Source organism: Siniperca chuatsi, linkage group LG21, assembly GCF_020085105.1.
Source record: "Siniperca chuatsi isolate FFG_IHB_CAS linkage group LG21, ASM2008510v1, whole genome shotgun sequence".
NCBI lineage: Eukaryota > Metazoa > Chordata > Actinopteri > Centrarchiformes > Sinipercidae > Siniperca > Siniperca chuatsi.
The window spans coordinates 497,501-510,000 of record NC_058062.1 but is presented as its reverse complement, the minus strand read 5'-3'; the positions used below and the strand labels follow the sequence as shown (position 1 = coordinate 510,000).

At 46.7% G+C, this 12,500-nt stretch overlaps 2 protein-coding genes across 4 annotated transcripts in view; both read left to right on the top strand.

Moving 5' to 3' along the window:
• Nucleotides 1-2,082, top strand: part of LOC122868834 (leucine-rich repeat-containing protein 3-like) — a 6,415-nt gene extending 4,333 nt beyond the window's left edge. For both annotated transcript variants that reach the window (XM_044181199.1, XM_044181196.1), the window contains exons 3-7: nucleotides 1-201; nucleotides 688-813; nucleotides 900-1,064; nucleotides 1,192-1,270; nucleotides 1,402-2,082. The exon at nucleotides 1-201 is cut by the window's left edge and continues 106 nt beyond it. In XM_044181199.1, the coding sequence (XP_044037134.1) occupies nucleotides 1-201; nucleotides 688-813; nucleotides 900-1,064; nucleotides 1,192-1,270; nucleotides 1,402-1,610 (780 nt within the window). In that variant the 3' untranslated portion in view covers nucleotides 1,611-2,082. The remainder of the gene's footprint in view (nucleotides 202-687; nucleotides 814-899; nucleotides 1,065-1,191; nucleotides 1,271-1,401) is intronic.
• A 1,020-nt stretch (nucleotides 2,083-3,102) lies between these two features.
• Nucleotides 3,103-12,500, top strand: part of psmd3 (proteasome 26S subunit, non-ATPase 3) — a 12,854-nt gene continuing 3,456 nt past the window's right edge. The window contains exons 1-11 of one of the 2 annotated variants that reach the window (XM_044181194.1): nucleotides 3,103-3,261; nucleotides 3,363-3,539; nucleotides 5,760-5,950; nucleotides 6,610-6,750; nucleotides 8,141-8,277; nucleotides 8,778-8,968; nucleotides 9,112-9,215; nucleotides 10,526-10,640; nucleotides 10,921-11,040; nucleotides 11,151-11,254; nucleotides 12,217-12,372. In XM_044181194.1, the coding sequence (XP_044037129.1) occupies nucleotides 3,368-3,539; nucleotides 5,760-5,950; nucleotides 6,610-6,750; nucleotides 8,141-8,277; nucleotides 8,778-8,968; nucleotides 9,112-9,215; nucleotides 10,526-10,640; nucleotides 10,921-11,040; nucleotides 11,151-11,254; nucleotides 12,217-12,372 (1,431 nt within the window). In that variant the 5' untranslated portion in view covers nucleotides 3,103-3,261; nucleotides 3,363-3,367. Of the gene's footprint in view, nucleotides 3,272-3,362; nucleotides 3,540-5,759; nucleotides 5,951-6,609; nucleotides 6,751-8,140; nucleotides 8,278-8,777; nucleotides 8,969-9,111; nucleotides 9,216-10,525; nucleotides 10,641-10,920; nucleotides 11,041-11,150; nucleotides 11,255-12,216; nucleotides 12,373-12,500 lie in introns of both variants that reach the window. The other variant, XM_044181195.1, reaches the window with a different exon arrangement.

Here is a 12,500-nt window from a genome sequence, read left to right as displayed (position 1 = left end):
GTGGTGGACTCACCACAGCGGAGGATCCTTCTTCTTCTTCTCCTGATCCTTCCATGGCCCAAACTGGTGATGACATCATCAGCATTTACCGTGGCCCTCCGGCGCCGCGGCGACAGAGTCTCCGCCAACAACATCTGTCAATGCTCGGAGAAGCCAGACGGACGACTGACGGTCCGCTGCAGTGGACTGAGACTGGCACAGGTCTGTGTGTGTGTGTTTGGGTAAATGTTTGGTCTTTGGTTTAAAGGACCAGTCTGATATTTTCAGGGACAGGTCCAGGACATGTTTAGCCTAGCTTAGCACAAAGACTGGAAGTAGGGGGAAACTGCTAGCCTAGCTCCATAAGAAAAGAAAAATAAAGACAAAACCTGCTGCAAATTAATTTTCAAACGTGGATTGCTAACACGTGGATTTCCTAAAATGTCGAAGCGTTCCTTTAATATAACCTTCAGTTGCTTGTGAGCTGGCAAGCTAAAGTGTCAGTTAGATAACATTCGCTCTCTAGCTAAAAATGTTAGCTCAATTCGAGGTTCAGGGAGTGAGTGATGAATTTATATTCCCTTATTGTCAGCATGGCTGTCATGCTTGGCAGCCCAGCAGGATCTTTTCAGAGCTGGTTACTCCTGTATTTATGTTTGTAGTGAGCACACAGATAGAACTGAGCCGCTCAGGTGTTTGTCTCCTCAGGTACCTGTCGGCCTCTCTAACCTCACCATGCGTCTGTTTCTGGATAAAAACCTGCTCAGCTCTCTGCCGGCCGACTCTTTCTCTGATCTGTTGCTGCTCGATGAGCTCGACCTGTCGCACAACCAGGTACTCGACACCTCACATCACTTTATCTGAAACAGAAATGGATGGAGACCAACGGGAGACTGGAACTGTTTCCTGTTTCCTCTCAGCTCTCCTCACTGGAAGCCGGTTGTTTCCGTGGTTTGGCGTCCTCGCTTCGTTTCCTGGACCTGTCGTCCAATCGGCTGTCAACGTTGGACCCTGCGGCGCTCGGCGGGCTGCGAGCTCACACCAACCTCACACACAACCCCTGGCACTGTGACTGTAGGATGCAGGTGAGTTTAATCTGTACAGGTGAAGTTAACAGGTGGAGTTATCTTTGGGAGAGTGTTTAATAAATCTTGTAACAGTTTGTGTGATTCTCTACGGATTCTGTGTTTCTGTCTTCCTGTTTGTGTTCAGCTGTCGACGCCTCAGTTGGATCTGGACCCGTCGTCTCTTTCTGAAGTCGTCTGTCAAACCTCGGACCTCCCAAACCTCGGTACGTTTACACTCATCAGCCAATCAGAGCCGTGTGTGTGCAGCGAATTGTGTTGAAGAGTCTGAAGTTGAACTGAAAACATGACAAGTCCAGTGTGAGTGTTTCAGACTGTAAACGTGTGTGTGTTGCAGGAGCTGCTGGGAGGCCTCTGGTCCTGCTGGTGGAGGACTGGGATCTGTGTCTGTCTGTGAGGAGAGCCACTGATGTGGTGATGCTGGTCACCATGTTCCTCTGGTTCTCCGCGGTCATCTCCTACCTGGTCTACTACATCCGACAGAACCAGGAGGACGCCCGCCGACATATGGAGTACCTCAAGGCTCTGCAGGGCCGGCAGGTGTAGAGGACGGAGTGCCACCTGGAGGTCAACGGAGCAAATCACATGTTCTTCTAAAGGACAAAAACACAGGAATAAGTCCTGGAAGAACTGGCGTTAGTAACCTGAAAGCGAGGATGCATGTCTCCTCAAGGACCCCTAGAACGTCCCTGGAACCTCCTCAAGGCCCATAGCGACGCTTGGAACCTCCTCAGAACAAATACAAGAACAATTAATCATTTTTGAAGAACTGGTTTGAACATAAATATATCTGGTTAGTCAGCTTCCCATTTATTAATCATAACACTCCAAACCACCAAAAGAATTTTCTGGTGCTGGAATACAGTCGATCTTCGGACATGATGAGACGGGGTCGTCCCTCATTCGTCCAGGAGTGTTCTATCGTAGAAAAGGTTTCAGTCGTAGTCATCTGGACGCTGTTTTCAGAATCAAGACGTTTCGGCTCCCATCCGGAAGTCATTCTCAATTGAGAAAATGGTCTGAGAACTCGGAAATTTAAGCTACTCTGTGTTGCTTAAGCCCCGCCCTCAGGGAGGAGTCTACCTGAGTATCTGTTGATTAGCTAGTTTCACCTGAAACTGACCTAATAGTTTCCATGATGGCCCAGTAATCAGTAATCAGGCCTGTTGTTTTCTGGCTGCACCTCCCTCATCACTGTTAAGTACCTGATTAGCATGTGATTGGCTTGACCAAGGTGCTAATACACTGTGGTAAACTTTGGGCAGATTGAATCTCAGACCACCATTTCTGTTCAAAGAGGGGTTTTCTTTTTTCACAAAAATGGCTTCTTTGACTCCTCTTTCAAACCAACTCTTCTCTCTACTTAGACTCTCCACCTCGCTGTCTTCAAATGTGTGGTTTGTAGCTTTTAGATGCAAATGCACGGCGCTCTGCAATCCTGAGTTAGCGTGTCATCTGTGCTGATAAAGTCTTTGTGAAGTGGCTGTTTGGTCTCACCTGTGTACCGTTCTTTGCGGTTTTCAATGCAGTGAGGAAAACTGAAGTTGTAATGAAGCTTTTCACATCTTCTCATTTTAATGTCGGTGCATTTGATTTGTGGTTATTTTCCTGTATGTTGTTCCAATGTGTGTCATGATTACGTTTTGTTTAATTTATCCATTGATCAAATTTAAGTGTAGTTTTATTTATTTTCTTGGTGAGATGTCTTTATAAACGTTTTTAAATCCTTTGTGTGTTTTTTGTGTTTGGTTACTTGTGCAGTTAGATACACTAACCTGAACTAATGGTTGTTTCTCATACCTGTGATAATAGAGGCCAGGTGACTTCCTGTGAAACGTTGGCGCCCTCCTGTGGCAGTCTTGACGTCACAGCAGTGTGTGTGTGCTGTAAAGAGAGAGAGCTGTGTGTGTGTGTTGCTTCGGATGAAACAAGATTTAATTTAATTTCTTTATAACAGAATCAAATAAAGCAATTCATTTATGTATTTACTCGTTTATTTATTTGTTTGTTTATGTCAGTAAAAAGGTTTTTTAGTAAAGAGTTTAACTGTTCCAGTTTACAGGAGGACTGAATCGATCCATCTTTTATCGATTAGCTGCTCTGCTGTATCTGCGATCATCTTATACTGTCTGAAGCATCCCACAATGCTTTGCGCTTCAAAATAGTTGCCAGTCATTGTAGGAGCGAAGAAACCGAAGTGAGTGGAGGTGACTCTGCAGATCAACACCCAGCTTAATTAAGGTGTCCGACCGGACGCAGCTTGTTATTTGTCCTGACTCTGAGCTGTTTGTCTTCCAGACATCATGAAGGAGACAGCGGCCAAGCGGCGGGACAAAGCGGGAGGCCGGGACCGGGACTCCAAAGCCGAGAAGCCGAAGGACCCGGGCCCCGAGCCGCAGGACGTGGAGATGCCGGAGGAGGAGGCGGCTAACGCGGCTAAACAGCCCAAAGAGCTGGACAGCCTGACTCTGGAGGGTAAAGCTGGGATTAAATATTACCGTTAAAACCACCGGGAGAGCCCGGTACAGGAGCGGGTTTACTGTCGGTCCTGTTCACTGAAGATAACGCTAAGTCAGCGGCTGTTAGCCTGTTAGCCTGTTAGCATAAACAGCTAAACGCTGTGATGAAGCTAACCGTTAACGAACCGGGAATGTAAACACCGACAGAGAAGCGCTGTAACGAGGCTCGGGGTGGGTTTGATTCGGTTCAGAGGAAAGTTACCGGACAAAATGTCCGGCTGATTCTCTGCTGTCACACCGCTAACAGGTGGTAAACATCTTAGACCACCTCAGACCAGGTCTACGTGAATCCCCTCTGTATTTACACTAAAAACTCTTTGTACACAGGGGCAGAAGCACTAACTAATGAAATATAACACACTGTAATACAGGCCAGATAAATATAGTACAAGTGGATTTAAGTATAAAAATAAAATAAGTGTAAAGTACCAAAGTGGATTAGAGGTTGATAAGTATGTACGGTGTAATATTACAGTGTAATAATATAAGTAATAGTGCAATAATGAGAACTGTCAAGTTAAGTGCAGCTTATTAAGATTATAATGAGACGGAGGATGTTGCACAGCAGTAATAGAAGTATGAATAAATATCAATAAATTAAACAGAAAACAGAGAATATGGCAGAGATGTTAATGATCAGTGTCCAGTTTAGTGCCTTCGGGTCATACAGACTGACACTTAGAGGGAGGAGCTAAAGAGTCTGATGGCCACAGGCAGGAATGACTTCCTGTGGCGCTCTGTGGTGCATTGTGGGGGGATGAGTCTTCAGCTGAAGGCGCTCCTTTGTTTGACCAGCACGTCATGGAGCGGGTGGGAGACGCTGTCCAAGATGGCGTGTAGTTTACCCAGCATCCTCCTCTCTGACACCACCGCCAGAGAGTCCAGCTCCACCCCCACAATGCCACCGGCCTTATGGGTCAGTTTGTTGAGCCTGTTGGCGTCCGCTACCCTCAGCCTGCTGCCCTCAGCCTGCTGCCCTCAGCCCGCTGCCCCAGCATGCAACAGCATACAGGACAGCACCGGCCACCACAGACTCATAAAACATCTTCAGCATCGTCCGGCAGATGTTGAAGGACCTCAGCCTCCTCAGGAAACAGAGGCGGCTCTGGCCCTTCCTGTAAACAGCCTCAGTGTTCTTGGTCCAGTCCAGTTTATTGTCCATGTGTATGTAGCCCTCTCTCTCTCTCTCCCCTCTCTCTCTCTCTCTCTCTCTCTCTCTCTCTCTCTCTCTCTCCCCTCTCTCTCTCTCTCTCTCTCCCCCTCTCTCTCTCTCTCTCTCTCTCTCTCTCTCTCTCTCTCTCTCTCTCTCTCTGCGCGTACTGATCTCCAGCTCCGCCGCTGTTACTCTGCGCTGTGTTGTGAATGATCGTGGACGGTGGTAGAGGAAGGGGACGCGGACACAGAGGGGTTCGGGATTGTGGCTTGACAGTTTATTCCACAGCTCGACATCTATAGCGTTGATAACACGAACTCAGGTTAAATTTTAAACTATCAAAGTACATTTCAATGCACATGTAACTCAATAGCAAGCACTCACTGCTTATATTATAATAGATAGCTTTGCATTAGCCACCACACATTAATCACATTTAAACGAAAGAATAAAACATTTTAACTCTCCGTATTACTCTGCATTTAGGTCTTTAACAGTTTAAAACACAAAATATCTGAATAAAATGAACTTTAGTGTGATAACAACGAAGATATTTTTCATTGCAACTTCCACTATCGTTAACATGGCTTACCTATAGCGTTGATAACACGAACTGAGGAAAAGTATCAACACTACGGTACATCAAGAGGTTCAAACCATGCTAAAGGCACTTGAATCTGCCTTAACACAACAGCGGTATAGCGACATCTTGTGGACAACACAATACACTGCCTTACATGGACTCCCAGGTACTTGTAGTCCTAGTTACTCAAGTTTGGAAGAAAAAGGAAAGTTAAGTTGGAAAAAGTAAGACGACGAGACGGAGCTACGGCAACGGGCAGCATGCGGGCTGGCGCATGCGCACACAAACGCATGACTTCCTGTGGCGCTCTGTGGTGCATTGTGGGGGGATGAGTCTTTCTGTCATGACGTTCTGTCATTCTGCTGTTTCTTTTCTTTATGTCTTCTCGTGTGTGTGTGTGTGTGTGTGTGTGTGTGTGTGTGTGTGTGTGTGTGTCCCAGACATTAAGGAGCATGTGAAGCAGATAGAGAAGGCGGTGTCGGGGAAGGAGCCTCGCTTCGTCCTTCGGGCTCTCAGAGCATTGCCGTCCACCAGCCGTCGTCTCAACACCAACGTGCTGCATAAAGCCATCTTTGGCTTCTTCACCAACAACACCACCACCAGAGACTTCCTGCTCGCCTTCCTGGAGGAGGTGGGGATGCTTGTCGTGATCAGTGATGGATTTTAGTATTGATTAACCTGCTGATTATTGTTCATTTAGTCTATACATCACTAATAATGGAATATGCTCATTACAAGAATTATTTTCCAAGCTGCCCTTTTCAGTCTAGTTCTGAAACAATCAGTCGATTCATCAGTTAGTCAGTTGGAAGACAATTAATAATTAATATTTATCTTCATAATTAAAAAATAATAATTAAATAAAATAACTGAAAGAGTCTTCTTCCATTTTTCCCTATTAAAGTGTTTTTTGGAGAGTTTTTTCTTACCTGAATAATCATTAAATGCAGCTGTATTTCAGTCTGACAAACGGGCCAAAAACACACAGAGGTTTGGTTTGCAGATTAAACAAAAGCTGGATGCAGAACTTGTTTGGAGGTTTTCAGATTTGAGTTTTGGCTCCGAAACAAAATATATATATTAAAATATTTTTCAGTCACTTGCTTTGAGTGTAATCAATGATTTTCTACAAAAAAGGTTTCTTTTATCAAAGTAATTCAAACTTAGAGTTTCCGAATTTAATGTCTGAACAGCACTGAACACTGAAAAATGAGCCAATGATGATTTAAATGAGGAAACGTGATCAGATGATCAGTATTGATACCTGCTGTCTGTCTGTCTGTCTGTCAGCCCATGGAGATGGCGGACGGAGACGTCCAGTTCCGTCCGAGGACGGGTAAAGCAGCGTCAGCTCCGCTGCTGCCGGAGGTGGAGGCTTACCTGCAGCTGCTGCTGGTGGTTCACCTGACCAACAACAAGAGATACACCGAGGTCTGTCTGTCTTCGTCAGGGTTTGTGTCTGAGGGCACAAAAGTTCTCTAAAACCCAGGAGGAGTCTGTGTGTTTTTAAATTGGGGGTCGGGACGGAAAAAGCTGAGGACTCTGAGTCTCAGCAGGTCTTCATGGATCCTTCAGTTCTCAGGAACGACGAACCAGTTTCAGTGATTCACTAAACCAGGTTGCACCATTAAAACTTCAGTAAATCTGTTGCTAGGAAACATCTGTAGCGCCATCCAATCAGGAGCAGGCAGCTATGTAAACAGGAAGTCACTGCAGCATCTGGAGCTAGCATAACTTCCAAACGTCACAGCTTCAGAGGCTCAAAGAGAAATTTGTAAATGTATTAGTTTGTTTCTGTCTGCAGACACGCAGAAATCTGTTTGAGTTAGTAGCATTCAAACAGTTTATAATGAGAGGAACTATCTGACTATGCTAAGCTAACGTTATTTACTCACTGACGCCATTATTAAACAGCATTTATCAAGTTTCAGGTCAGAGATGTCGACCGTGCTCCAGATCACCTCTTTACTCTTCACTCTGAACGGCTCAGAGATTAGCATGCTAACGCTAGCTTAGCATCAGTTGGTTCAGTTAGCTAACAGCAGTTCCACCTGCAGTTAGCTGCTGTAGATATTTAGAACTTGTTAAGTGTTTAATGTCGTGAAGATGAAAGTGAACTTAGTGAACGAGGCTCAGTTTGAACTCATGAACGTGTCTCTCCAGCACCAAACGGGAAGCAGCAAACCGGGTAGTTACTCTGGTACCATCTCTCACGCATGGTAGACGGCGAATTAACAGTGTTATGAGTCGGTTTGTAATTCGGCGTGTATCTGATCCATCAACCAGCACGTATTTTAGTGAGAAATCTTAGTTTCTGAAACGTTCACCTCTCATTCCCACGGTCTTCTCCCACTAAAATAGCGCAGCTAAACAACGGAGGCTGGTAGCGAGCTGAGGCACAAAATCCAAAAGTGCGGAAAGTATGAAAGTACGGAAATACAGTTTCTCTTTTTGGATTATATTGATGCCAAATTGACAAGAAGAAGATGGTCGACATATGACGCCTTTTATCTCGTGTTTCTAGTTACGTGTTTTTGCGGACACGTAAGGAATTGTTAATATGTCATATTTCTTAAAGGGAGTTTGGCGTAATATTTTCCCCGGAGCTTCAGTTTAATTCAAACTGCTAACGCTGTATGTAGCCAGAAACACGGAGTCAGCTGTTCCATATGAAACATTTCAGTCGGGAGCTCCAACATCAGTTTCTGCAAATAGACGTTGAGTTTTAGGCTCCTTCAGGCTCAGTGAAGGTGAACTGTTTATTGTTGATGAAGGTGATGATGAAGATGGTGATAACACTGCTCATGTTGTTGTGTTTCAGGCTCAGAAGGTTTCAGACGACCTGCTGCAGAAGATCGGCTCTAAGAACCGCAGAGCTCTGGATCTGGTCGCCGCCAAGTGTTACTATTACCACGCCCGAGTGTACGAGTTCCTCAACAAGTTCGACACCATGCGCAGGTACACACACACCCGCACACACACACACACACGCACACGCACAAAGACACACACAGACACGCACACGTCTGTGTTTGAAGTCAGGACTGATTACATAAAGACGATAGCAAAGTTTCCGTATGTCATCGTCTGTAAAGTCGTGTGTAACTAAGTAAAGTGATGTTTCCGTGGCAGCATCACATGTAACAGTCCTGCAGGCCCACCTCCTGCTGCCTCCTGATCTCAGACAGGTGAGGAGCAGTCTGACCAGCCGACTCATTTACCTGAGACCTGATCACGTGGAGACACTGCGGATCAGAGACAGATCACATGTTGATGCCAGCTGTTAATGGGGCCAGAGTAATTCACTGAGGAACTTATTGATGATGAAAAAAGTTTCTTCTTGTTGCTTCCATCAGTTTTGTCCTTTTCTCTTCATTTATTGTTCATATTTCTGAATGTTTCCTACACTGAACTTCCTGTTTGTAACGTAAACCGCCTCTCTGTGTTTAACCCTTCAGTTTCCTCCACACTCGCCTGCGTACGGCGACTCTGCGCCACGACGCTGACGGTCAGGCCGTCCTCCTCAACCTGCTGCTGAGGAACTACCTGCACTTCAACCTGTACGACCAGGCCGAGAAACTCGTGTCCAAGTCAGTGTTCCCTGAGCTCGCCAACAACAACGAGTGGGCCCGATACCTGTACTACACAGGTGAGTTCTTTACCTGTGCTGCATTATAACTGGGACGGAACAATTTGATCTGTTCACTTCGTTCATGTTATTTTTATGTTTAGCATTTAGAGTACCTGTTGTGTACCTGTGTGCTCACCTGTGTGTCATGTGACCTCCTGCAGGTCGTATTAAGGCGATCCAGTTGGAGTACTCTGAGGCGCGCAGGACTCTGACCAACGCTCTGAGGAAAGCTCCACAACACACTGCTGTGGGCTTCAAACAGACGGTCAGTTACGCACTGTAACGCACACTGTAACGCACACTGTAACGCACACTAATACGCACTGTAACGCACACTGTAACGCACACTAATACGCACTGTAACGCACACTGTAACGCACACTAATACGCACTGTAACGCACACTGATACGCACTGTAACGCACACTGATACGCGCTGTAACGCACACTAATACGCACTGTAACGCACACTGATACGCACTGTAACGCACACTGATACGCGCTGTAACGCACACTGATACGCACTGTAACGCACACTGATCTGGCGCTGTAACGCATTACACTAATACGCACTGTAACGCACACTGATACGCGCTGTAATACGCACACCGATCGCGCACTGTAACGCACACTGATACGCACTGTAACGCACACTGATACGCGCTGTAATACGCACACTGATACGCACTGTAACGCACACTGATACGCACTGTAATACGCACACTGATACGCACTGTAACGCACACTGATACGCGCTGTAATACGCACACTGATACGCACTGTAACGCACACTGATACGCACTGTAACGCACACTGATACGCGCTGTAACGCACACTGATACGCACTGTAACGCACACTGATACGCGCTGTAACGCACGGTTACTGTAACGCACGGTTACTGTAACGCACGGTTACGCACTGTTACTGTAACGCACCATTATGCACGGTTACGCACTGTTAATGGGTCGCCAGGAAAACAGTTTTCCTACGGTACGGCGCGCCTGGCGTGCGCTCCTCTTGTGCGGCGTGTCGCGTTTTTCTAGCGGTTTTTAGACACGCGTAGACGTTAAAATATTCTCAACTTTTCAGTGCCAGGCACCACTCAATGTCAGACTTGGCCCAGGCAGCCAATCAAATCAAGCAAGAGGCTTTACTACTTTACCGCTTTCTTCCTGTTGGTTGAGCAGCCAGGTGAATCTCTCAGGTGAGTTCAATGCTGATTACTATGCGATAAATAGGCTAACTGTTGGACTGAGCGCTGCGTCGCTGCGTGATCGCGCCTTTACACACTAATACACACTGATACACACTGATACACACTGATACACACTGATACACACTATGAGGCACATTTTTAAGTTGATTGTGATTTTTAAGGGAAAATTGCGTGTGTGCAGTTTTATAAACCTGGTATTTTTTGGCGCCGCTCTGTCTGTTGAACACGCGTAAGCGTTTGGTTTGGGTCCTACTCGGTGCTGACACGAGGCTCCTGGTTCCCGCAGTGGAACCCGAGTTCTCTGAGGAACGTGGCGTCCGAACGCGCGAGTGCTAACGGACATTAAACTCTGACTTCAGGTCCACAAGCTGCTGATCGTGGTGGAGCTGCTGCTGGGAGAGATCCCCGACAGACTGCAGTTCAGACAGCCGTCGCTGAAGAGGTCGCTGATGCCGTACTTCCTGCTGACTCAGGGTCAGTATTTACACACACACTGAAAACTTCGCTTTGTAGCGTTTTCATTAATATTTTAATTAGTTTCAAAAATCAGTTATTTCAGGTGATTTATCAAACAAAACATTTGTGGCTTACAGGGTTTGTTGGGTTGTTATTGATTATATCTATTTATATCTTTCATTATATTTATATTATAAATTAAATGAAAGAAATAATTTTTGTGAAACTTAAATTGTAAACCTCAGTGTGATCGTGTGTGTGTGTGTGTGTGTGTGTGTGTGTGTGTGTGTGTGTTCAGCGGTGAGAACAGGTAACCTGGCCAAGTTTAACCAGGCGTTGGAGCAGTTTGGGGAGAAGTTTCAGACGGACGGGACATACACACTCATCATCCGCCTGAGACACAATGTCATCAAGACCGGTGAGCCAATCACAGGCCACATCACCTCTGACATCACACGTCACTGTGTGTGTGTTCATCTGATCGACTCAGGTGTTTAATCACTGATGCGTGTTTCTGTGTGTGTTTAGGTGTGCGTATGATCAGCCTGTCGTACTCTCGTATCTCTCTGGCCGACATCGCTCAGAAGCTGCAGCTCGACAGCCCGGAGGACGCAGAGTTCATCGTCGCCAAGGTAACAAGGAAAACCTTTCTAGTCTAGTCTTAAATCTTTTACCACTAGTGGGTCGAGTTCTGCCCCAGACCTGAACCTGCTGTACCCCCCGTCTGTCGGACCCGAACCAGGGCTGTGGTTTTATTATTTGTTCAAGACAAAGTTATCTGCTGCCCAGCAGCACCGAGCGTACAGAACGTCTGCCAGCTGATGATCCAGAGGTCACGTGACCCCACAGCGTCTAACGGGTCGCTCTCACCGGTTATCACCGGTCCCCAGCATCGTCCCGATGAACTGGACCACAGTCCGAACAGAACTTGGTACCGACACCAGGCTGGTGATCAGGAGGAAGGTGGGAGGTTTTAATCTGTTGTCACAACAACATCATAATGTTCCCACAATGCAATGCTCTTCCCCAAGTCACTGGGGTTTTTAGAAGCTCCGCTTTTGCTTTAATTCATCCATCACTGACCGTTAGCTCGCCAGGCTAATGCCACGCGTCGGCTACACCGTCTCTCTTCCTGCTTCCCAGCAGGCTTTGTGTTTCTACTGACGACACATGACGCACACCGACGCAGATGATTGGCCGAGTCAGAGAGGGAATTTTCTTAAGTTACATTTGAAAATAATCCGACCCGTCGGGTTCTGGTCCCGGTGGTACCCTTTCCTCTGTATGGTGGCCTTTTAAGGACATCTCCGACTCAGCTGGCTCTGTGAAGGGAAATCATTTATTACTACAAACAAACGCACACACAGGACTCCTGAGGCCGAGGCGACCAATCAGCAGCAGGACCCACAAATCCAGCCAATCAGAAGGAGACACCTGGGAATTCACTCTCAAAGATCCTCACGGGAACAGAGCACTCACTCTCACACAAACACCGTAACAAGCTGGACTCAGGTTAGAAATACAGCCCATGGACCGGTGGCTGGGAAACCCCTGATGTGAAGTGTGTGTGTGTGTGTGTTTGTGTGTCCTTCAGGCGATCCGTGACGGAGTGATCGAGGCGAGCATCAACCACGAGAAAGGCTTCGTCCAATCGAAAGAGACTATGGACATCTACGGGACCAGAGAGCCTCAGCTGGCTTTTCACCAGAGAATCTCCTTCTGCCTGGACATCCACAACATGTCTGTCAAGGTAACACACACACCTGAGACACACCTGAGACACACACAGCCTGTCTGTCAAGGTAACACACACACCTGAGACACACCTGAGACACACACAGCCTGTCTGTCAAGGTAACACACACACCTGAGACACAC